At 36.2% G+C, this 25838-nt stretch overlaps 1 protein-coding gene across 1 annotated transcript in view; it reads left to right on the top strand.

Annotated features, from left to right (window-relative positions):
- The window catches only part of CCDC18 (coiled-coil domain containing 18), a 44939-nt gene that overhangs the window by 6152 nt on the left and 12949 nt on the right, over nt 1-25838 (top strand). Inside the window, exons 7-20 of the mRNA XM_058175782.1 lie at nt 1862-1958; nt 2590-2711; nt 5062-5371; nt 7495-7562; nt 7666-7817; nt 9162-9379; nt 10355-10465; nt 10775-10906; nt 13182-13316; nt 14700-14777; nt 15363-15479; nt 15901-16068; nt 17228-17370; nt 17727-17890. Of these exons, the coding sequence (XP_058031765.1) occupies nt 1862-1958; nt 2590-2711; nt 5062-5371; nt 7495-7562; nt 7666-7817; nt 9162-9379; nt 10355-10465; nt 10775-10906; nt 13182-13316; nt 14700-14777; nt 15363-15479; nt 15901-16068; nt 17228-17370; nt 17727-17890 (2015 nt within the window). The remainder of the gene's footprint in view (nt 1-1861; nt 1959-2589; nt 2712-5061; nt 5372-7494; nt 7563-7665; nt 7818-9161; nt 9380-10354; nt 10466-10774; nt 10907-13181; nt 13317-14699; nt 14778-15362; nt 15480-15900; nt 16069-17227; nt 17371-17726; nt 17891-25838) is intronic.

The following is a 25838-nucleotide window of genomic DNA, read 5'->3' on the forward strand; positions in this document are numbered from 1 at the left end:
TTTTTTAAATAACCATTCAGTAGTATTGTTGCATGTCATATATATGTTTGAGTGCATATTGAATATATATAAATATATACATACATACATACATATACATACATACATATATATTTGTTTTCTGAGATTTTCGCGGGTGTTTGTATGTAGGTCTTTGGTTATTCGGGTTTTCTCCCGTGTAAAATTGGAAGTGTCTTGGCGACGTTTCGATGAAGTCTCATTCGTCATCAAGGAAGAAACAGCTGCAATCACACATTGCTCCCAGAAGCACGAAGCTGTAAACACCTAGCCTGAAGATGACGAATGAGACTTGCCGAACGTCGCCAAGACACTTCAATTTCGTGAGAAAACCTGAATAACCAAAGACCTACATACATACATATATACATATACATATACATATACATATACATATACATATACATATACATATACATATACATATACGTAGGTCTTTGGTTATTCGGGTTTTCTCCTGCGTAAAATTGGAAGTGTCTTGGTGACGTTTCGATGAAATCTCATTCGTCATCTTCAGGCTTCAGCTTCGTGCTTCTGGGAGCAATGTGTGATTGCAGCTGTTTCTTCCTTTTTAACTGCTAGTGGGGGTTTGAACTGATTGGTTGGAGCTTGGCTATGCTCTGATTGGATGGGGTTTTTTTGTGCTCTGATTGGCTGGGTGTATATCCTGTTTGGGTGGGGGCTTGGTTGTGCTCAGATTAGTCTGAGTTGCAAGGGGATTTGAGCTGGTGAGCTGCATTGCTGTTGTTTGGCTTCGTGTTCGTGGTTGTGCTACATCTTCATAGTGGGTGTCAGTCTGCTGCATGTATGGATTGGAGGGGTTTGAAATGGCTAATGTTGCAGCTGCGGTCTGGCTTCTGGTCCTTGGTCGTGCTTCATGATCAGTGTGGGTTTGGGTCTGCTTTCTGGGTGGATGTGTGGTGGTGACATCATGTGTGGACCTCATGAGTGTGGGTCTGGTATCATTCCTCGTGTTAGGGACTCGTTTGTCCATAAGGGCGGGTTTCCAAATGGCTGGTAGGCGGGAGGTATCATCTCGATGGCTTCTCTGATTATTCTGTTGTTAAAGTGTTCAGTTTTGGTGATAGTTCTGGTCTTTTTAAAGTCAATATCGTGTCCTGTGGCTTTAAGGTGTTGGACCAGGGAAGAAGTTGGTTCCTCTTTTTTGACTAAGTTCTTGTGTTCTTCAATGCGTGCACTTATTCTTCTGTTGGTTTGTCCAATGTATGTGTTGGTGCATGGGATTTCATATACTCCTTGATTTTCTAACTCATACATACATACATCTAACTCATACATACATACATACAACCACATACATCTTTAGTTCTTTAGTTGGAGAGAGGAAATAATAACTAATATTTCCAATTTGCATGCATTTCAGGTTTACTTTAAGTGTTAAATTTATTGGAAATAGATGTAGAAAATTATCAGACCACTTATGCTGTTGTTCTGTTTTAGTGATTGAGCATATTGAATAACTACTCAGACTGAGGTTTGCTGCTGTGCTCTGAGCCACAGTCAAAATTTACATATTTATTAAATTTATAAGCTGCCCATCCTGCTATTAAGCAACTTTGGGAGGTTTACAAAATGTTCTTGAATCAATAGACCTGCTTATGAAGCAGTGTTTGACCAAAGCTAAATTTATTCTTAATTTCTCATGAAAAACATGTTATTTGGATTCCTTGACATTTTGAATACCTTTATGTAAACCTTTTTAGAACTGAGGTATGTTTGAATGATATCCAACAAATATGTATTCTCTGTTGTTCGGTTATTGTCTTTTTGTTGATGAACCATTATTTTACCTCTTTAACTGAGTTGCTATTTTCATTTAAAGAACTGAACAGCAAAGAAATGAAGCACTGTATAATGCTGAGGAGTTGACAAGAACATTTAAACAATACAAAGAGAAAATAACTAATAAACTGGAAAAGGTAAGAAAAGACTCCCAATATATTTAATAGAACATTTATATAACATAAGCTATGAAAGCAACTATTAGTTCTAAAACTAAAGTCACTACTGTTGTTTAATATGTTTTTGCCCGTACCGTAATAGCATCTTAGCCAATAAAAATCAGATTTATTGTATATCAGAAACATAATTCTTGCTGTTAAAAGGTTTGGAGGATAGACAGAATGTAATGCTATTTTGTAAGAATTTAGAAGGATACATATTTACCCAGGAGAAAGTCTATTTGTCCTAAATGAGCTGATAATTCAGTAGACATAGATATGATTGCATTATTTTTATTTATGTATTTACTTAATTTGCATACTACTCAATCACCAAACTATAGGAAACTAAGTAATAAAATATCTTCAAAGAAACAAACAGAAATAACCCAAATTACCCTTAGTCCTCAACTTATAATAATTCATTTAGCAACTGTTCAAAGTTACAATGATACTGAAACAATGGCTTACAACTGATCCTTGCATGTCCGACCGTTGCATCATCCCAGCAATCACATGACCTAGGTGCTTGGCAGACTGATTCCTGCCTTATTTTATTATTTTGATAAATAGTGGGTTGATTGATTCTGAATATTTTTCTTTTGTTCAGGTCCAAGTTGAAGAACAAATTTTAGAAAAAAAGTTAATAAACTGTGTAAATGAAAAGGAGAAGTTGCTCACACAATGTAATGCCTATAAAAGTGAACTTGAAAACATAAAAGATCAATTGAGGTAAGGATGTGTCTATGCTAGATTTTACCATTTAAACAAACAGAATTGCTTTTATGATCATGAAGTCTTCTGACATTTGATAATGGTTAATGAAAATAGTTGTATATCCCATTCAAGCCTTATAACAGGTAAACAACAACCTTTGTGCATATTTTGTCCAGTATATAGTTTTAATATTAATGGTAATTGAATTCTTCACATTCTTGTGTATTGTTTTGTATTCCACAGAAGAAGTTTTAGTTTTTGAAATATTAATATTAGATTATAAGCAAATAGATTGTGAGAGTGAGTTTGATGTAGTGGTTAAAGCATCAGGCTAGAAATTGGGAAGCTGTGAGTTCCAGTCAGTGGTGGGATTCAAATAATTTAACAACCGGTTCTCTGCCCTAATAATTTCTTTGAACAACCAGTTCACCAAACTGCTCAGAAAGTTAACAACTGGTTCTCCCGAAGTGGTGCGAACAGGCTGAATCCCACCACTGGTTCCAGTCCTGCTTTATGCACACAGCTAGCTGGGTGATCTTGAGCCAGTTAGTCTCTCTCAGCCTTTGGAACCTGGCAACGACAAGCCACTTCTGAAATCTTGCCAAGAAAACTTCAGGAACTTGTTCAGGCAATAACCAGAAGTTAAGATTCACTTAAAGACACTTAAAGGCACACACAACTAGGTATATATTGCTATGTCTGGTGGCAATAAATACCTTAAGCCAAAAAATTTTGAAAAAAGAAAAATCACTGAACAATCTTTTATAATACAATATAAAATTGTTTTATTGCAAAGGTGGGAAAAGTTTGAGGGAATTGTTATTTTTTCCCTGGATTTCAAGAGTGAGATTTAAATCTTCCTGCATTCCAATTTGAAACTCCATTTCTTACCCACTGACAAATGCTTCCAATAATAAAATTATTCCCAAATAGGTATATGGAGCTATTTTTTTCAGAGGCATGAGAGACAGACTTGATGAACTATCTTTATCATTATAGACCTGGTTTATTATTGAATTTATTGGGGAGGCTCTGTGTATCTAGAACCACAGGGTATCACTTTGTGGTTGTTTATGGCAGGCCTTGTATAAAGTGACACCTATATTTTGGAACGTTGTCTTCTGAAATTTGTGAGATACCCACTGTTTCATCTTATAGGCATTTGTTGTAGATTAATCCCTTTTGTCAGGTCTTTTTTATATGGAAGATTGCTTAATATTTTCCCATTTTCCTTTTCTTTTTCTTTTTTCTTTTCTCTTTCTTACTATATATATTGTTTTAATTCATACTTTATATAGTGTATTTTATGTTTTCCCAATCACATTGGATGCTTTGGTATAAAAAGTGATATATAGTTCTCTCTCTCTCTCTCTCTCTCACACACACACACGCACACACACACACACACACACACACACACCATGGTCACATGACTGCATTTTGTGACTTTCAGAAGAAAGGGTTCACATGACCCCTATTCACTTAATGATTGTAGGTTCACTTAATGACCACTACAAAAAATACCCTAAACTGGATTTTGGCATATGGATGCCTCAACTTACAACTGGAAATCCAGTCCCAATTGTTATCCTAGGTGGAAGACTACCCATAAAATATTATTAATAATCATATTGAAAGGGAAAAAACTGACAGTTAAAATTAAAAACTATCTGGAATTGCTGGATGCCACAAAATAGATACTGGGAATTGCTAACCCTTGATTTATTGTCTCTACACTTTCTGGTTTACAAAGGGATGTTATATGCAAAACAGAGTCTTAATTTCTGTTTTTAGCTGTTAGGTGTATTTTCATAAAACACTACAGAAAGCCAAAGTATACTACTGTAAAAGACAAATACATCCAAGTCCGGCCACCATTTAACTTCTTTCGGGCAGTGGGCAATACTGCACAATTTTCTTTAATGCTACAAGTCTCAAAACATGAAACATTTAAAACTGGTAAGCTTCTGAGAAAATATGGACCATTTAATGGTATGTGTGTATGTGTAGACATACATAGATATATAGATATCACACTTACATGCACACATGTATCAATATTAAAAATGGTGATAGGCTTGTGCCAATTTATATAATGGCTTAACGTGTGTTTTTTGTGCCTGTAGACTCCTGGTTGTCAAATATAGATTATTGATGCTTTATTGTAATTATTAGTTTTTTGTGACAGACTTTAAAAAGTTAGGATGAAGATTTCATATTCCAAAAGATTGTATGTAAATGCACAGCCTGATTTTTGGAATCCACTTTCAAAATAAAATTGTGACTCAAACAATTATTGTCAAAAAAATCATGTTGAGAATAAGATAATCTTGAAGAACCTGTTTAATTTTGTTTTGCATTTTAGACAATTAACTGAAGAGAACTGTACTGGAATACAAAACCTTAAAAATATGGAAGCAAAAATGTCTGAAGTGGAATTTTTGTTCAAAAATTCTCAGCAAAAGAATCAGATCCTTGAAAATAAACTTCAAGAACAAAAAGCAGGACTTCAAGAAAAAAGTGCCATAATAAATGAAAATGAAGATTTAAAAGCAGTAATTGCACAACAAAAAGATCAACTTAATTTGTATTGTCAAGAAATTCAGCGTTCAAAAATTGAACTGAAAACTTTAGAAAATGTTATTTTCCAGTTGACCCAAAGCTCATTAAAAGAGGTACAATGATTTTTCTGATATTTTTGAAAGATCTCTTAACTGTCTATGTATGTATATTTGTATGCCTATGCTTTCAAGTCAGCACTGCTTTCTAGTAACTGTCTGGACTAGGTCCCTGCAGACTTTTGGCAAGATTTTGGCTTGCTATTGTCGTCTTTTTTAGGATTGAAAGACTGGCCCAAGGTCACCTACTCATTTGTTCCTAAGGCAGGACTAAAATTCATTTATTAACAGTGATAAAATGCAAATTCTTCTCTGTATAAGTAAAAGAGTGCCTTTATCCCTGTATAGAAGGACCCTTCTATATGAAACCCTTATAATATTTTTCTTTATGGTGGGATTTGCACATTAATTACATTGGACTGCAACAGAGATGAGTATACACGATTCTGCATGTCATTGTCTTGTCATGCATACTACATGAACCAGCTATCACATCAAACCAGTGGCATATACGCTTTATGAGCTAAGAGTTCATCATATGGTGTAAATCCAACCTTTGAGTTCCAAGTTAGGGATACCCCCAGTCTTAAATGGGATTTATGAAATGACATGGGCTCTTGCTTAAGGAGGTACATTGTAAAAGCTCCTCTGAATAGAATAACTGCATTTACACATCCTGACCTTGACTAGTTGCTGGCCAGCTAAGAAAATATTCAAAATGAATTACTAGAACAGTGCTCCCCAACATTTCTGGCTTTATGGACTGGCTGGGAAGGGAGAGTGAATGGTTCCATGAGGGGCGGGCCAGCACGCACACACATGCAGCTCCATTTGCCGCTTGCACAAATGGAGCTTCACAGGTGTGCACTCATCCACACTTGCTTACCCTGCTTCTGCAGCCTGGTTCCAAACATGCTGTGGTGTAGTAGTGGGCTGCAGCCCAGGGGTTTGGGATCTCTGCTAGAGAATGGTCTGTCAGTAGCACACTATGTAGATAAAGAAAGCAATTCCAAACAGGAACTGCTGTGCCATTCTTCTTCTTTCCCCTGATAAAGTGCTCTTGGAAGCACAGTTGCTCCTAATATATGTAGTCCTTGACTTATCACCATAATTGAGCCCAAAATTATTGTTGCTAAGTGAGACATTTTTTGAGTGAGTTTTGTCCCATTTTATGATCTATCTTGCCACAGTTAATTCCCCTTTAGCTTTGCTTGTCAGAAGGTTGCAAAAGGTGATCACATAACCTGAGGACATATGATTGAGGTGCCAAGTGTCTAAATTTTGATCACGTGGCCATGGGGATGCTACAGTGGTTGTGTGAAAAACAGTCATAAGTCATTTTTTTGTGCCATTGTAACTTTCAACAGTCACCAAACAAATGGCTGTAAGTCGAGGATTACTTGTAATGGTAGATATTTATAAATTATTAACTACAGTCCCTTTTTTGATACAAGAACTACACTAATAATGAGGGAAAGGAAATATAAAAGTGAAATGATGCAGAGGGGACAAAGTATAGGGTGTATTTGTTTTTCCTTCTTTTCACATTTATCTTACCTATTTTTGGGAAATATTCTCACAATTTCCCAACATTTAAAATGCAGCCTCATCACTCCTGAATTTTCAAAAATCCTTCAAGACAGGTTTACTTATGAGGTGGCTCCATTATTGTTATCAGCCCTCTATCATTTTCTTTTGTTTAGTTCTGCTTTTATAGTTTTTTACATTTTTTAATAATTATATAATTTTGTTGTTGTTAGTTGCGAAGTCGTGTCCAACCCATCGCGACCCCATGGACAATGTTCCTCCAGGCCTTCCTGTCCTCTACCATCCTCTGGAGTCCATTTAAGTTCATGCCTGCTGCTTCAGTGACTCCATCCAGCCACCTCGTTCTCTGTCGTCCCGTTCTTCTTTTGTCCTCAATCTTTCCCAGCATTAGGCTCTTCTCCAGTGAGTCCTTCCTTCTCATTAGGTGGCCAAAGTATTATATATTATATAATGGTTTTAAGTAATTATTGCTTTATGTCTAATTTTAAATTGGATTATTGTATAGCACCCAGAGTCACTTTCTGTGAGATATATGGACATATAAAGTTGAGAAATAAATGAAGTGTATCCATGATACATTAATTATAACCAATTTCTTTTTATATTTGTTTCTGTTTTTGCCGATTTTTTAGGATAATCATTCTAATGAAATGTGCAGTAATTGGTCTGAAATAGATAGTCTTCTGAAAGAAAAGCTAAGGTATTCTTTTAACTGTAACTCTAATTCAGGATCCTTTAATTAAAGATCAAATAAATTCATTTTGAGTTATAAAAAATAAATTATAATATACTATTTTTCTTAGACAAAAAATTAACTTTCAAGAAGCAGGAATTCAGAAACTTCAGACAGAATATATGGCCTGTAAATTAGGTCAAGATTTCTCTGAAGATAGTGAGGGACAGGAATTGAATGGCCTAGAAACTGAACCAGTAAAACTCAGTGGAAATCAGGCAGGTATGTATAATGGTTATATGACCTCAGTAGTAATGCACTGTATTTGTACAAATGAAACTGAAAAAAATGTAATTTGTTTCTGGAATACTAGATAGTTGCTTCTCCAAAATAATCCACTTAAAAGTACAATAAATACTTGTGACAAGAATCTGACTAGCATCACAGTGGTTCAGGAGATGATAAAGTTAAACAGATAGAGCCTTCTGGTGGCTCAACGGACTAAGTCTGTCTGTTATTAACACAGCTGCTTGCAATTACTGCAAGTTCAAGTCCCACCAGGCCCAAGGTTGACTCAGCCTTCCATCCTTTATAAGGTAAAATGAGGACCCAGATTGTTGGGGGCAATTAAGTTGACTTTGTATATAATATACAAATGGATGAAGACTATTGCTTAAGACATTGTAAGCCGCCCTGAGTCTTCGGAGAAGGGCGGGATATAAATTCCAAAAAAAAAAAAAGTCACTTTCTAGGCCAGGGGTCAGCAACCTTAAATACTCAAAGTGTCATTTGGAACTGTTTCCCACAGAAAAAAAAACAGCGGGAGCCACAAAACCCTTCCCGTGCCTATTTCTTGAGCGGCCACAAAACAAGCATATGTAGTTGAATTAAATGTTCTGTTTTCTTTTTTCTCCTTGGATTTATCCATAGTTGGCCTACCAGGGGGTTGAAACACTCAGTAAATCGTGTGCCAGTGAGTGTCATACATCGTCAGTTGTGATGCATATTTTGAGCCACAGGGAGCCGCAGCAGAGGGGTGAAAGAGCCACAGGTTGCTGACCTCTGTTCTAGGCTATGTAGAAATGGTAGATTACGTATATGCTTGATATGGCATTTACTGAAGTATTTTTTTTCTTTGATACACCATCCCCATAGTCACACAATCAAAATTCAGACACTTGGCAACTGACTCATATATGAGAGTTGCAGTGTCCCCAGGTCATGTGATCACTTTTTGCAACCTTCTGACAAGCAGAGTCAATGGGGAAGCCAGAGTCACTTAACAGTTGTGTTACCAACTTAGCAACTGCAGTGATTCACTTAACAAGTATGGCAAGAATGGTCGCAAAATGGGGCAAAACTCACTTAAAACACAAACAATAACTTTTTCACTTGGCAACAGAAATGTGGGGCTCAATTGTGGTTGTAAGCCAAGGACTATCTGTATTAACAGTTAAGAGAAGACTGCACCAAAATATTATGACTAATGTATGCATCTAAAATATTAGTGCAGATCTAAAAATGGATTCTCAGATTAACATTACTTAGGTAAAAATGCATAGCTTTACAGTATTGTATGTTCTAAATTTTTATAAATTTCTAAACATCATTGTCTCATTTTTAAAGGGACAAAGTGCAAACAACTGGAACTTATCAGTAAACAGTTTGAAAAAGAGAAGCAAATATTAATTAGAAATTTAGAAGAACTACGTATTAAACTGGAAAAATCAGAAGAAGAAAGTGCTGTTTTAAAAAACAACATTGCCCAGAGAACTAATCAGTTTCAAACAATACAGGAAGAGCTATTAGAGAAAGCTGCAAAATCATGTCGCTTGGAAAGAGAAGTAAGTGAAAATTAAGAAGTCTGTTCTTGAAGGCTATCTAGTTTAATTTTATTTTCATATGGTGCCTAGGAAGTTCCAAGAATACACATTAATTCCTCTAATGATATACTCTGGCTAGAATTTGCTTGTTGCATCAGTACTGAGATCTCCTTTCCTTATGGTTTCTTTCATAGTGATAACTCATTGGCTTAAGATCATTTTCACTACTGAACCAATGAATAGTTAAGGCCTTTGGGGATAATTTGTCAGTGTCCGAAACAGTGGTAGAATTCAATTTTTTTTTACTACCAGTTCTGTGGGCGTGGCTTGGTGGACATGGCAGGGAAGGATATTGTAAAATTTCCATTCCAACCCACTCCAAGGGAAGGATATTGCGAAATCTCCATTCCCAACCCACTCTGGGGCCAGCCAGAGGTGGTATTTGCCGGTGCTCCGAACTACTCAAAGTTTCCACTACTGGTTCTCCAGAACCTGTCAACCTGCTGAATAGCATCCGTGGTCTGAAGTATGCAATAGCCATTGTAGTATAGTTCCACAAGCCAACATAAAATATAACATATTCTGTCATCATATAAAACAGCAGATACCTGTGTACTTCTTGTCTCAGTCATGACTGATATTGCTGTTGATTTTAACAAAAATAACAAAAAAATTACTTTGCAGTAAAATGGGCAGCCAGTAAATTTGATAAATAAAATAAAATAAATAGAAGGAGAAGTGAGATAAAATTATAGGTAAATGGGATGAACTGTGAATGTGAATGAGTTTATGTTTTGCAATTTAAGTATGTATGTATTTTCTTAAATACAACTCATATTATTTGCCATTACAAATACCCTAAACAGTGAAAAAACATATACTGCCATTGGCGCAACCATCTGCAGTATATAGAAGTTACGTTATCTATATAATGTATAAATGTACAAAAGTATGTCAACCCTTGTTCATTTCAGTTTGTGTACGTATTATTTGTAGGTAGCAAGAAAATCCTCCCAGCTTTCCATCCTTGAAAAACAGTTGGAAGAAAAAACTTTTGCTTATGTAACTGCAATTGCAAGAAATACTGAATTGGAACAAGAATTAATGGTAACAGTCTTTTACTCCTTTTTTCAATATTTTGAAGTAGAATGAGATACATTAATCGTACATGACGTTAAACAAATTGTGCTAATATGCTTTGTTTTATTCAGAACATGTTTCTAATATAATTTATAAAAAGCAAAAAAAAATATTTGTATAAAATTGTGTATCTAATTTTTGCCTGTTAATTTTCTAGTTAATATTTTTAGTTACGCTTACACAGTGAGATAATGGTTACCAAAACATCCATATAATTTTTGTCAACTTATTGTCAAATTGTTGTCAAATTGTAAAAAAAAAATGTTTTTTTTCTAGGCAATGAACTCGCAGCTTCAAAGCATGGAAAGAAACATCATTGAAGAACAAGATCACTTCTCTATAATGTTAGAAGAAACAAAGTTAATTAATAATGAGCAACATAAGGAGATGGAAAAACAAATTGATTTAGTAAGTCTCAAAGTTGTGTGATATGAATTACTGAAATTAAAATTTCAATTCTGCAAGGCTTTTTAAAAATGCTACTGCAAATCTCAATAAAAGAATAGCTAATATTCCAATTGATAGAATATTGTACTATCCAGTGTTCCCCCCCCATTGAATTTCTTGCTACAAGGAACAGTTGCCATGCTATTCTGTTATCAGGAAGCAAACAACAGCTGGCTTCCAGGAAATGCATATTATCTATTAAAAGAGTAGAAAGAGTATGTTCACTCTTCTGAATTACATTATTTCCACAATTCGCATAGGAAGCGTTTGGATGTAATATAAATATACAATTTGCCACTGGTACAGAGTAACTTGAATTGTAGTTGCCACCCAGCAACTACTGTTATCCACTTTCCTCTTTCTTTTCAATTCCTGCATGTCTCTTAGGTCTCCAAAGTCAGGAAAAATAATTGGAATAACAATTCTAGGACAGCAGTTCTATCATATTGTAGGTATTGCTATTTATGGCTTTTTAATGCTGCTGTTGCTTTATTTAATTACTTATTATGTATTACATTTATGTGTTTATCATCTCATCAGAGACAACTCTGGGTGGTTTACAAACATTAAAACTAATACACATTAGAATAATAAAACAATCAATAAAAATAAATACTGTTAAAGGTGGAAAGGAGTATTGATGATACTTCAACCTATGGTGATAGAAGATCTCACCCAGCAGTTTCGTATAGATATAAAAGAGGAATGGAGAGAGTACCAGTACACAAAAAGGAGCAGCTGTGGGCTGGATCTCACTCCCTATCAATACTGATTGGGACCAGCCTTGCAGAAAGGAGCCAAACCAGCCCCAAATCCTGTAGAAAGCCCAAAAGGATACCATGGTCACTGATATCAAAGGCTGCTGATGGGTCAAGGAGAATAGTGATGCTTGCATCACCCCAGAGTGCTTTTGCCAGAGGTCATCATGTGCAGCCAGTACTGTTCCATAACTGGGCCTGAATCTTTATCCAGGATCCTTTGAAGCTACCAAGCAATTACTTTGTTTGCCACCTTTCCTAAAAAGGGAAGTTTGGAAACTGGATGAAAATTGTCCAGATAGGTGGGATCAAGAGGTTTTTTTAGGAGGGGGCAAACCGGAGTCTCCTTAAAAGGTCCTGAGAACATTCTCTCCTGCAGTGAGGAATGAATCAGTGCCTAAACCCCCCTGGCAATCCCCATCCTAGAGGCTTTTATCAGCCAGGAGGGACAAGGATCTAACTGACAGGTGGTTGCATTGATAGCATTGAGGAACCTGTCCATTTCATTGGGTCCAACAGGATTGAAGTGTTCTCAGATAACTGGGTAAGATCTTTCCCCTGGCATCTCATATGGACCAGCATCATGCATGGGTTCCAATTGGGAACAAATCCAAGCGATTTTGTTAGTTGTTGAATAAATTCCTCTGCACAACCCAGAAGATCATCTTCTGAGCCCCACCGTCCCAGGAAGGATTCTGATCAGGGTCACTAGGAAAAACTCTGCAGATGCAATAAGGGTGGAGAAATAATGATGTTTCTCCACTCTTACCACCACAAGATAGGCATTAATGACAGCTTTAAGTCGTGTCTAGAGTCATCCACCCTCATCTTCCTCCAGCATTGCTCTAGGCATCTCTTAATCCTTTTCAAAACTTGCAGCTCCTTCATAAACCATAGAGCGGGACAGGCACAAAGGGTCAAGAGAGGCTCCCCAGGAGTGATCCAATCCAAAGACTCAGCTGCCCTTTGATTTCAGAATGTTACTAGGTGCAGCGCGCCCCCCTCCCCCCATATCCCCCAGTCCAGAGCCATCAATATACTTTATGCAAGAAACAGCACTGTTTGGAAGCTACATCTACAGGCTTTGAAATATCAAAAATTGGTGAATAAATCACTAATGTTCTTTCCAACTGGGGTAAAAATGCTGCTACAAAACAAGGGTGATGATGAAAGAAATGGAGTTCAGCAGTGAGTAAGAAAATTGTAAACATATTTCTGCAGGTTTCTCAAAATTCATTTAAAGCCTCCAGTAGGCCAGAAGCTATAACAAATGCTCTTTTTTTCATTCTCAATCTCTATATCTTTATTTCTTTCAACAGTCTTAATTGTATTCTATTGCTGTCTGTTTATGTGTCTTTATTAAATATGATTATCTTTTAGTTTGCTGTAAAATATTGGCATTCTTGTAATATTGATGAATAGGGGAGGTATATGTGAGATATTGGATAGATTAATTAAAATCTTTCTTTCTTATATAGCTACAGTCCCAACTAGAAAATAGAAACCAACAATTTCTAGAACAAGAGAAAACAATGTCCATTTTCCAGCAGGATGTTTTATATAAACAGCATCAGCTTGAATCTTTGGATCGACTATTAATAGAAAGCAAAGAGGTAGCATTTTTGAATGATTAACGGTTCTTGGGATTTGGGTTACTGCAAATCGTTTCCTTTTTAGCATCTGAAAAGCAATTTGAGAGTCACTGTTAATACTTGGAAGCTTTGCACTAACAACCTTCAGATGCAATTTCTAATTAAAAATTATAAAATAGTATCAGAAAAGACCATATTTCTAGGTTTGAAATAGTTACTTGTTCAATATACTAATTCAGGCTTTCATGACTGGTATTTGTTGGGAAGTGTTTAGCTTCAGAATTTACTGACAGTGCTCTAGACAACACATTTTCTGATGTTTTGCCAGCAACTATGGCTGATCAGTATTCCAAAAATGATCATTCAGAAGCTGGAATGAACAAATGACCAATCAGGATACAATACCACCAAAATGCCAATCAGATTTGGGCATAAACAGAGATTAGTTCTCATCAACCTGCACCAACCAGAATCCAGCTCATCTAAAGACCAGTCAGTTCACCAATCAGTCCCTGCTCAATTGCCTGTGGTCTGCATGGCTAACCACCTTGCCTCTGAAGATGCCAGTCACAGTTGCCCATGAAATGTCAAGGTATCTTCTGTCTAGACCATAGTCACAATCCTGAAGTTCAATACTGCCCAAAAGTCACTTGTTCATTGGATTAGCTAAATATATTGTTCATGTTTTATTTTATGAACTTGCACATATCTCAACAGATGGCAGAATCTTGCCAAACTTATCTGGGCTCAGAAGTTAAATATGATCGTGCCTGGATAAGATTTGGATAGGAGATCATTGGGAAATGTCAATGTATTGGCTACTTTGGGATGTTAAAATACATTCTGGAAGGAGGTCATGGCAAACCATGTCTGTATAGTGACAAAACTGTGTTCATGTAATTGAGCTCAGATGATGGGCATCTTTTTGTAGTATCTTGATATGACTAGATGAATTGATTTCTTACTATTGATTCCTGTTGCTCCCATCAAAAAATCTGAGCTGCTTCAATCAAGTAAGCAGTATTTTTTTAGATAAGACATTTCTTTTCTATTACTTAAAACTTTCTTGAATTTATAAGCTGTGGGAACCTCCATATCCTAATGGCATAACTATTTGGTTGGTGCTAGAGACACAGAGTTAAGAAATAGGAACATGAAATTAGATAAATGCCTGAAGGATGAAAACCTGAAAACAAAAGACTTGGGGGGTGGGAATAATACAATTGTGCAAAATGGAAGGAAAGTCTAGAAAATGAATCTTAGCCAAATGTCTGCAGATTTTTCTTGTATAGAAAAACAGGTGACAGTTAACTTTTTGAGAATTTGTAACCATATCAGAAATATGATAGAAAAGTCCCAGTTTTTAATAACATCAAATCTTCTGTTGATTCTAAATAAAAACAGGAATTGGAAAAACAAAAAATAAAAAAAGATGAAGCTTTAAAGAAATTACAAGACCAACTTGCTAATGAAACAATCAAGGTTTGTACAATTTTTGTGGCTTAGAGCTTCAAGTAGCTTTCTGTTCTACTGTATTGCTTAAAGTCTCCCTTTATTTTTCATTTTCTTTCAAAAAGAAAAGTAGCAGAATGGCAGATGGATCTTCTGCAGTAATTTTAATTTTGGGTTAAATTAATGGGTAATTACTCTTCAGTCTTTAAAGAATACATCCATGAATGGATTATTTCCTTTAAATCTTTAATGTTTATTAAATGACCATATTGTTTTATGAATTTATTACTACAATTATTATTATTATTTAAATAACTTAATACTGAGTAGCACTTAATTTTTCAGAAATACCAAGGATTCCAGAAACAATAAAACACCCTCCCCAAACATCAGGGCTTACAAAATAGGAAACATAGATGGAAAAAAGAGAGGGGAGCAAATAGCCGTCATGTGTTAGTGTGTTTATAATAATCACCTGAGATGAAAACCATTCAAGGATAGGAAGAGCCAAATGTAGTTTGTTTCTCAGTGTTTGTTTCTTAGTGTAGCTAATAAACTAGACTTGTCTCTAGCAGATGGTCTTTCTTCACTGTTTGTTTTCTTCTGTTTTATTAGGTCAAACATTTACAAAAAGCGTTAGAAAGCTGTAAGCAAGATATAACTTTGTATTTAGAGCATTTAGAAGAAAATAAACTCCTGTTTGAAAAGCAATTGGAGAAAAAGTCTGAAGAGGTAAATATGCTCTTTTTCATCTTCCTCCCCAGGTAGTCTTTCTAAGTTATATTTGACAGACAAAAAATAGGATTTCATTTTATTAGCTATACTACTGGGAAGAAATGTGAGAGAAACTTCATTGATTTTATAATACAACCAGACCATAGTAGTTGCTAAAGACAAAGAACATGTTGTTTAGTTATGTGGAAGTGACTCTGAAAATCAGGATCCATTCCTAATTAAATATGCTAAAGCATATTTTCAAATATAGCCCGTATTATAGATTTTTATTTTCATTTATAATAGACTTTAATAAAAACTACAACTTAGTACCATAGATATATATTTATAGAGCAGGCCATTCTGCTAAAGGTGAAATAGCAGGTAGCTGAAAAACTAATTGCCTTGTTGCAGTCTCATCATATTATTTATTTTTCAGATACAGAGGTTGCAAAAAGAAATAAAGCATAAGAATGACAATCTTCAATCAACTAGTGAACAAAATCTTGCTCTACAGCAGAGTCTGCAGCAGCAGCAACAAATGTTACATCAAGAAACCATTAGGAATAGTGAATTAGATGACAGCCAAATAAAGCTCCAAAAACAGGTACATTCTTTATGGTAAATATTTTTAAAATGTATGACAAGCATTTATATAGTTCCTATTCTGTGTTTTCTGTTGCCAAGCATATTTGAAATGAAACAGTTTCATTTTATTGTGAAGCATTAATTTGAATCTAGTGTTTAGCTGAAAGAATTATTTTATCCTCAGAATATATCTTGAAAGAGATTCCTCTATTGCCAAAGTCCCAGTATAGTTCTTCGAAGGAAATCAATCTAAGACTCCAGCATTGTTTTTATACGAAATAAAAATGGCTGGTGATTGTAAGCCATTTATTGTTTTTAATTGTTTTCTTCAGCCTATGGCAGAAGAAAAAATAAATTTGGGCATGGAAAAAATCTTTTATCATTTTGCTTTTTGGTAGATTGTTGTTTTGTTGCTAGTTTTACTAAAACACTTTCCAAATATTGTTGTGCAAAATATTAGGAGATTGAAATGTCCCAACTCTGACATTACTGGAAACCATCCAGTGTGAAAAGACTTGGTCCAATCTTACAGAAATATTCCAGTCTGAAACAGGCATTTGATTGCAAAAGCAAGGCTGGAATAGATGGTTTCAAAGTCAGAATAAAACATTTTAGGGCTAGGACTTTTTGACATAATTTTTTTTGAGTATTTCTATCTCCAAACTTCAAATTGCTCATTGGTCCAAAAAACTAGGAACCCTATACACTTGTTAACTTTTTGAGATACCCCAAAATATGTGTGTGTATATACATACATACATACATACCAGTGGTGGGTTCTAACCAGTTTTACCACAGGTTCGCTTTGTGCATGCGCTTTGCACACGATCGCCGAACCAGGGTGAACCAGTAGCAACACACCACTGATACACACACACACACACACACACACACACACACACACACACACACAAACTTATTAGGAATAAACATGAAAACATTTGGATTGCATTCTACTGACCCATAGAAGAGACCTCTGATTGTTTGAATGCAGCCTGAACATTCCTGTGAGTCCAGCTTCAACTCAGTAGTCCTTCTGACTTTTGCAAGCATAAACTCTAATCATGTATTTGAGACATTATGCATGGCATATTAAGAGCACATTACTAAGTAATTGCATTGAGATATGCTACCAAATTGTTTAGAATTATAGTGTGAATCTGTTTCTCAAAAAACAGGTATCAAAACTAGAGCAAGAACTTCAAAAACGGAAGGATATGTTGGAAGAAGAATTGAGAAGAACAAATGAAAGGCTTCATTTAGCCACTGAAGAAAACAATGTGAAACGGCAAAAAATATCAGAACTTACTGCTACAATCAGGCATAGTCCCGATTTTTTAAGTTTAAAAATATACAGTTATTTTCTTGAATATTGTTTTGGGAGGAAAAAATGGTTTTTAGAAACAAAAATTTATAGCACAATTCTATGCATATCTATTTGTCCTATAGATTTTAGTGGAATTTATTCCCAGATTAATATATGAGTGCATTTTCAAATTTACTTATTTATGTATTTATTTATTTCTCCATTTACATTGTGCCTTTTTTCATTACTCTAAATAGCTTATACTTAAAAGTTCAGATCTGTTCTGATTATTGATTCTGGATACTTTGTAGACCTGTAAACATGCTATTGTTTTAATTATTCATTTAAACATGGTATATTTGCTTCTTTAGGCAGATTAAAGAAGAGATGGATCAGTGTAAAGATGAGTTAATAGACATGGAGAAAGAATTAGTGCACTTAAGAAGAGACGGTCATAGTAAAGCAATGCAGCTGAGCCAACTGGAAATTACATTAGAACAGAAAATCTCAGAATTTAATCAAAAGACATACCAAGGTAAGCTCTTCATTATGCTTTCAATATTTTTTATTATGCCATATTGAAATGAATGGGACAAACTTCTAGAAAATTATTTTGAGAATGGAATAACATTAAATAAGAATACTTAGTTGACTGGCTGCACAGATTATAAATAACTATAATTTATATATTGATTAGAATATATCAGAAAAACATTTTTGGTATTTTTTAAGCTAATATTCTTGTTTTCTCCAAAAATACCTTACTCACTGTTAAATCAACGACTATTATTCCTGTAAGTTTTAGATGCAGATGAAGCATAACCATTTGTTTAATAAAATCTCCAAGAATAATAAAATATGAAGTAATTTAAATGTGATTTTATTCAGTGGCACATAACTTTTTATCAATAACAGTTGAATTGGGGGGGGTTATTAAGTTATATGGGATAAAGGCAAGGTGATGTTGACTAAGACTGAAAGAGGGAAGGGCTTAGGGGTGTGTTTTGTTTTATTTTTGGGATATTTTGTTGTTGTTTTTTTGTAATTTTGCTGTGATTCATGTTCATGTACTTACATGCAGCCACTTGTGGTTTGCCTGGAAGGGCAGTGACTATTTAATAACTTTCCGTCAAAGCCGCTTAGTCAAGGACTCTTCCTTACATGGGACAAAATCAATCTGGCAAGCAGCTCTTCTGGTCTCAGAGAAGGCGGCTGAAAAAGGTCTGTCTCAAAATGGATCCAGAAAGACCTCTTTTAGCCAGCTCCCAGAACCAGAGGGAGTCCTGCGGAAAAAGTGTGTGATCTTTCCTGCTGGCTACCCTGTTGACTTTCTGAGAAAGCCAACAGGGAAGATTACAAATGGTGATCACATGATCACAGAGGGCTTGGCAATCTGTCTAAAGTGCAAAGGGATTGTCAAGAGCCCAGACTAATCAGGTGACAGGGGTGCGCCGCAACAGCCATAACTTCAAATACCAGTCATAAGTCCCTTTGTTCAGTGCCATCATAATTTTGAACGGTTGCTGAACAAATGGTTGTTAAGTGAAGACTACCTTTATATATGAAGGAAGAGTGAAAGAAGAAGGAGAAAGACTGGAAAGATGTAGCTAGATTCTGAAAAAGGTAAGAAATTTAAAGAACAAATAGTATATAGTGTTGCTAGAGTTTAGTTTTGGCTATGTATTTTTTCTTCTTTTTATCTCATGGTTTTGATGTCTATGATTTTTATCTCTTATCTCTTTTTCTGTGCTTTGTAAACCATTGCTTACACAAAATGGAATAAAATGAAGTGTATGTGTGCATGTACCGGTATGTAACACTAGGAAAAGAATGTATTTGGGTGGATAACTATATGCATTGAATTCAAGAATGTGAATTCTTGACAGCAGCAACAGCATGAAAATTACTAAACAGAAGCTAAATTCAGAAAAGGAAAATATATATAACTTAGATTTGGTGATTTTCAGTGAATTCTTCCCCTTATGTCAGTAAAGATAAAACTCACATTTTAGAGTTATTAGACTTGGCCTTTTGGGGGATATCTAAGTGGAATCTGTGGCCCAAAGTAACCTAGTAACCCACTTGTTACTAGGTTAGCCAGAGAGGCTTGCCAGAGATATGCATGACTGGCATCAGCAATATTTGTTGCATGCAGACATCCTTGAAGACTATATGAGAACTTTTCTCATTCTCAATTCAGCTACTAAGAGAAGAAAAACATTTCACAAATTAGAGAAATTAAAACTGGACATAATCTGTTTGCAAGAAGTACATATTAAAAAACAACATGAAAAATTAATACAGCCAAAACTGGGGAAAATATTTACCTCACTACCACAATGCAAGAAAAGAGGAATAGCTTTATATATTAGAGATACAATTAAGGCAAAGCAAATTTATTCAGACGAGAATGGTAGAATTTTGATATTGGAAATAATAGATAATAATATGAAAATACTTTTAGTAGCATTATATACCCCCAACAATAATTTATTTATTTATTTTTATTTATTTAATTGTGTCATAACAATATACACAAGCATAACAAGCATAACACAAAAGATTATATAATATATAAACATATATGTGAGGAGAAACAAGGGTAGTATAAGCATATATATATATATAGGGGAAGAAACAATAGGACAGGAACGGTAGGCACATTTGTGCTCTTATGCACGCCCCTTAGAGACCTCTTAGGAATGTGGTGAGGTCAATAGTGGATAGATTTTTAATAAAACTTTTGGGGTTATGAGAAGAGACCACAAAGTCAGGTAATGCATTCCAAGCATAGATAATTCTGTTACAGAAATCGTGTTTTCTGCAATCTAAACTGGTGCGGTTGACGTTAAGTTTAAATCTGTTGGTAGCTCTTGTGTTATTGTAGTTGAAACTGAAGTAGTCATTGGCAGGAAGGACATTATAATGGATGATTCTATGAGCTAAACCCAGGTCCTAATAATAATAATAATAATCAAGAAGACTTCTATAGGAAACTATATTCAAAAATTGTTGAATTGGACTATGAGAATATCTGCATATTAGGTGACTTTAACAGGGTAATTAATGGCAAATTAGACTATAAAACACAAAAAACAGTGAGGCAAAATAGAAAAATCTTTCCAAAATCCTTTTTTAAAATGGTAGAGAAAATGAATTTAAAAGATCTATGGAGAGAAAGAAATCAGGAGAACAGACAATATACTTTCTATTCAAATAGACATCTATCTTGGTCTAGAATAGATATGATATTGATGACAATGGAATTGATTTTTTATATAGAAAAAATTGATATAGAAGCCAATAGCTGGGCGGATCACAACCCCGTAACAATGATACGGAAAGGACAAAGGAGAAGGTCCAGATGGACTTTAAATACAGTGGTTTTAAAAGACAAAGAATTCGTCCAAAAAATGGAGAAGGAATTGACTTTTTTCTTTGAGGAAAATAAAAAAGAGGATACATCAGTTCAAAATCACTGGGATGCAATGAAAGCCTATTCATTCATTTCATTCATTTATTTGATTTTTATACCGCCCTTCTCCCAAAGGACTCAGGGCGGTGTACAGGCAGATAAAAACGGACAAGACAATAATCTATAAAATGCAAAATTAAAAAACTTATTATACTTTGCCTAAAATTTTAAAATATATAGAAATTAAAACCCCGTTTAAAATTAATAATAAAACTATACAATCCATAAAATTTAAGCCAGCCCCGCGCGAATAAAAAGATGCGTCTTCAGTTCGCGGCGAAAGGTCCGAAGGTCAGGTATTTGGCGTAAACCCGGGGGAAGTTCGTTCCAGAGTGTGGGAGCCCCCACAGAGAAGGACCTTCCCCTGGGGGCCGCCAGCCGACATTGCTTGGCGGACGGCACCTCAGAAGTCCCTCTCTGTGAGAGCGTCGGGTCGGTGGGAGGCATATGGTAACAGTAGGCGGTCCCGTAAGTACCCAGGCCCTAAGCCATGGGCGCTTTAAAGGTCATAACCAAAACCTTAAAGTGCACCAGCGACAGGCAGCCAGTGCAGTCTGCGCGGGAGGGTGTTACATGGGAGGTACAAGACCCTCCCTCTATCACCCGCAGCTGCATTCTGGACTAGCTGAAGCCTTGGGTGCACCTTAAGGAGCCCCATGTAGAGAGCATTACAATAATCCAAGCGAGAGGTAACGAGTGCATGAGTGACTGTGCACAAGGCATCCCGATCAAGGAAGGCGCAACTGCGAACCAGGCGGACCTGGTGGAAGGCCCCTGGAGACGGCCGTCAAATGGTCTTCAAACGACAGCCGCTCATCCAGGAGGACACCTAAGTTGCGCACCCTATCCTTTGGGGCCAATAACTGCCTCCAACAGTCAGCTGCAGCTGCAGCTGACTGAATCGAGATGCCGGCATCCACAGCCACTCCGTCTTGGAGGATTGAGCTTGAGCCTGTTTCTCCCCATCCAGACCCGTCGGCTTCCAAGCACGGGACAGCACTGACAACTTCATTGGGGTGACCTGGGGTGGAGAAGTACAGCTGAGTGTCATCAGCGTACTGATGGTACTTCACCCCAAAGCCACTGATGATCTCACCCAACGGCTTCATGTAGATGTTGAACAGAAGGGGCGAGAGAATCGACCCCTGCGGCACCCCACAAGTGAGGGCCCTCGCGGTCGACCTCTGCCCCCCTGTCAACACCGTCTGCGGCCGGTCGGAGAGATAGGAGGGGAACCACCGATAAACGGTGCCTCCCACTCCCAATCCCCCCAGCCGGCGCAGCAAGATACCATGGTCGATGGTATCAAAAGCCGCTGAGAGGTCTAATAGGACCAGGGCAGAGGAATAACCCCTGTCCTTGGCCCTCCAGAGATCATCCACCAATGCGACCAAAGCTGTCTCCGTGCTGTAACCGGGTCGGAAGCCGGACTGGAACGGGTCTAGATAGACGGATTCTTCCAGGTATTGGGGTAGCTGACGCGCCACAGCACTCTCTACAACCTTCGCAACAAAGCGAAGGTTGGAGACTGGCCGATAGTTTCCCAAAATAGCCGGGTCCAAAGAGGGCTTCTTAAGGAGGGGTCTCACCACCGCCTCTTTCAAGGCGGCAGGAAAAGCCCCTTCCAACAAAGAAGCATTTATAATCCTCTGGAGCCAGCCTCGTGTCACCTCCTGAGTAGCCAGCACCAGCCAGGACGGACACGGATCCAATAAACATGTAGTGGCGCGGAGCCTCCCCAACAACCTGTCCACGTCCTCGGGAGCCACAAGGTCGAACCCATCCCAAATAGGCTCAACAAGACGTGCCTCCTCTCCCTCGCTTGGATCATCCCAATTTCGGTCCAGACCATCCCGGAGCTGAGCGATTTTGTCGTATAGATAACCACTAAACTCCTCGGCACGTCCCTGCAACGGGTCATCCCGCACCTCCTGATGAAGGAGAGAGCGGGTCACCCGAAACAGGGCGGCCGGGCGGTTATCTGCCGACGCAATGAGGGTGGAGGCATAGGAGCGCCTCGCCTCCCTCATTGCCACTAGGTAGGTCCTAGAATACAAGAGGCTTGATGATAGACTATGTAAAAAAAAGAAACTTTAAGAAACGACAAGCTCTTAAAACACTAAAGAATAGTTATAAAAAACTAGAATAAGATCTACAAAAATTTCCAGGGGGTAAAGATATTAAAATGAGAATGGATCTAGTCAAACATAAAATGGCTTTGATTAAAAAAGAAGAATTACCACAAAAAATTAGAGGGGCGAAACAGAACCATTTTGAAAATGCTAATAAACCTGGTAGATGGTTAGCTTATAAACTGAAAAAAAGAGAAAGAATCTCGGAGAATACTACAATTAGTGGATAGCCAAGGTCAGATTAAATATGGGAATGAAGAGAAGAAGAAAATTGTGCAGGACTATTATAGAGAATTATATGATCAGGAGAGTATAGATGAGGGAAATATTAAACACTATTTACAGAAAGCAAATTTACCTCAGATCTCCAAAGATACTGAAATGATGTTGGAAGGAAATATAACAATGATGGAATTAGTGCAAACACTTAAAAAAACAAAAAAACGGAAAAGCACCGGGTCCAGACAGATTACCAGCTGAATACTATACGACATTTCAAGAACAAGTGAGTCTCCCATTATTGGAGGTCATGAATGAAGTGATGTCAAAGAAGAAAATACTTGAGACATGGACAGAGGCATATATTACACTTATCCCAAAAGAGGACACGGATTTACAACAATTTAAAAACTATAGGCTTATATCTCTGTTAAATTCAGATTATAAAATTTTTGTTTTGATATTGGCAGAAAGACTGAAAAGATACTTGAGTGACTTTATAAACCCTGATCAAAATGGATTTCTGCCCAAAAGACATATTAAAAATAATATTGAAATACATTTGGCAAGGTAAAAAGCGAGGATAAAATTAAAACTATGCCAGAACTAGAAATAGAAGGCATAAAATGAATTGGTTTTCTTATTTGCAAATACACTCCAGATATGATAAAGATTCCAAAACAGAAGGCTTCTATAATAATTTGACTAGTTTTGATAAGATTTTAACAAAAATTAGAGGGGCGAAACAGAACCATTTTGAAAATGCTAATAAACCTGGTAGATGGTTAGCTTATAAACTGAAAAAAAGAGAAAGAATCTCGGAGAATACTACAATTAGTGGATAGCCAAGGTCAGATTAAATATGGGAATGAAGAGAAGAAGAAAATTGTGCAGGACTATTATAGAGAATTATATGATCAGGAGAGTATAGATGAGGGAAATATTAAACACTATTTACAGAAAGCAAATTTACCTCAGATCTCCAAAGATACTGAAATGATGTTGGAAGGAAATATAACAATGATGGAATTAGTGCAAACACTTAAAAAAACAAAAAAACGGAAAAGCACCGGGTCCAGACAGATTACCAGCTGAATACTATACGACATTTCAAGAACAAGTGAGTCTCCCATTATTGGAGGTCATGAATGAAGTGATGTCAAAGAAGAAAATACTTGAGACATGGACAGAGGCATATATTACACTTATCCCGAAAGAGGACACGGATTTACAACAAGTTAAAAACTATAGGCTTATATCTCTGTTAAATTCAGATTATAAAATTTTTGTTTTGATATTGGCAGAAAGACTGAAAAGATACTTGAGTGACTTTATAAACCCTGATCAAAATGGATTTCTGCCCAAAAGACATATTAAAAATAATATGAGGATAATACTGGATACCCTAGAATACTATGAGGCCCATCCAGAAAAACAAATGGCGCTGATCTTCCTTGATGCACAAAAAGCTTTTGATAATGTCAATTGGTGTTTTATGCTTTTACAACTGGAACAAATGGGTTTTGGTGCAAAGTTTATCAAGGCAATAGAAGCTATATATTATAAGCAATCAGCCAAAGTAATGATAAATAGTGAACTGACAGAATCGATTCAAATTAAAAAAGGAACAAGACAAGGCTGCCCACTGTCACCTCTGCTGTTTGTACTAACATTGGAAGTACTGAATAGAAACATTAGAGAGGAAAAAGAAATAAAAGGCATGAAAATTCAAAAGGAAGAATATAAACTACAAGCATTTGCTGATGATTTGGTTTTTATCATTGAGGATCTATTAGAATCTATAACTATTTTGATAGATAAAATAGGAGAATTTGGAAAAGTAACAGGTTTAAAAATAAATAAAGATAAAACGAAGATCTTAACAAAAAATATGTTAATGAAGCAAAAAGTTAAACTAGTAGAAAGATCAGAGATGCAGATCACAAATAAAGTTAAATATTTGGGGATTTTTTTGACTGCAAGATGCAGCACATTGAAAGAGAATAATTATAGTACACTCAAACAGCGGATTGTATCAAATTTGGCAAAATGGGAGAACCTGCATCTATCATTGATTGGAAGAATATCAACAATTAAGATGAATATATTACCTAGAATATTATATCTGTTCCAGACAATTCCAATCAGTTTGGGGAAAGGATACTTTGAAGAATTGAACAAAATAATATTGAAATACATTTGGCAAGGTAAAAAAGCGAGGATAAAATTAAAACTATTGCAAGATACGAGAATAAGAGGAGGTTTTGGACTACCCAACTGGGAATTATACTACCAAGCTGCAAGTTTAATGTGGATCAAGGAATGGATAACTTTAAGGAACAACAGAATACTGACTTTGGAACGACATGATTTGTTATTGGGATGGCATGCCTTTTTATGGTATGGACAAGCTAAAACACAGGGGTATTTTAGAAGACACTTTGTAAGAGAGGCTTTGTTATTAAACTGGGAGAGGATAAAGAAAAGTCATTATTTAAAAATTTCAGTCTGGGTATCAACAATCGAGGCATTCTCATATTCAGTAACATTTAGAAAGGAACAAATCGTTAGATATAAAGAATTGTTAAATGAAAAGGTTGAATTAAAAACTATGCCAGAACTAGAAATAGAAGGCATAAAAATGAATTGGTTTTTAT

The sequence above is a fragment of the Ahaetulla prasina genome, chromosome 3, assembly GCF_028640845.1.
Source record: "Ahaetulla prasina isolate Xishuangbanna chromosome 3, ASM2864084v1, whole genome shotgun sequence".
Lineage (NCBI taxonomy): Eukaryota > Metazoa > Chordata > Lepidosauria > Squamata > Colubridae > Ahaetulla > Ahaetulla prasina.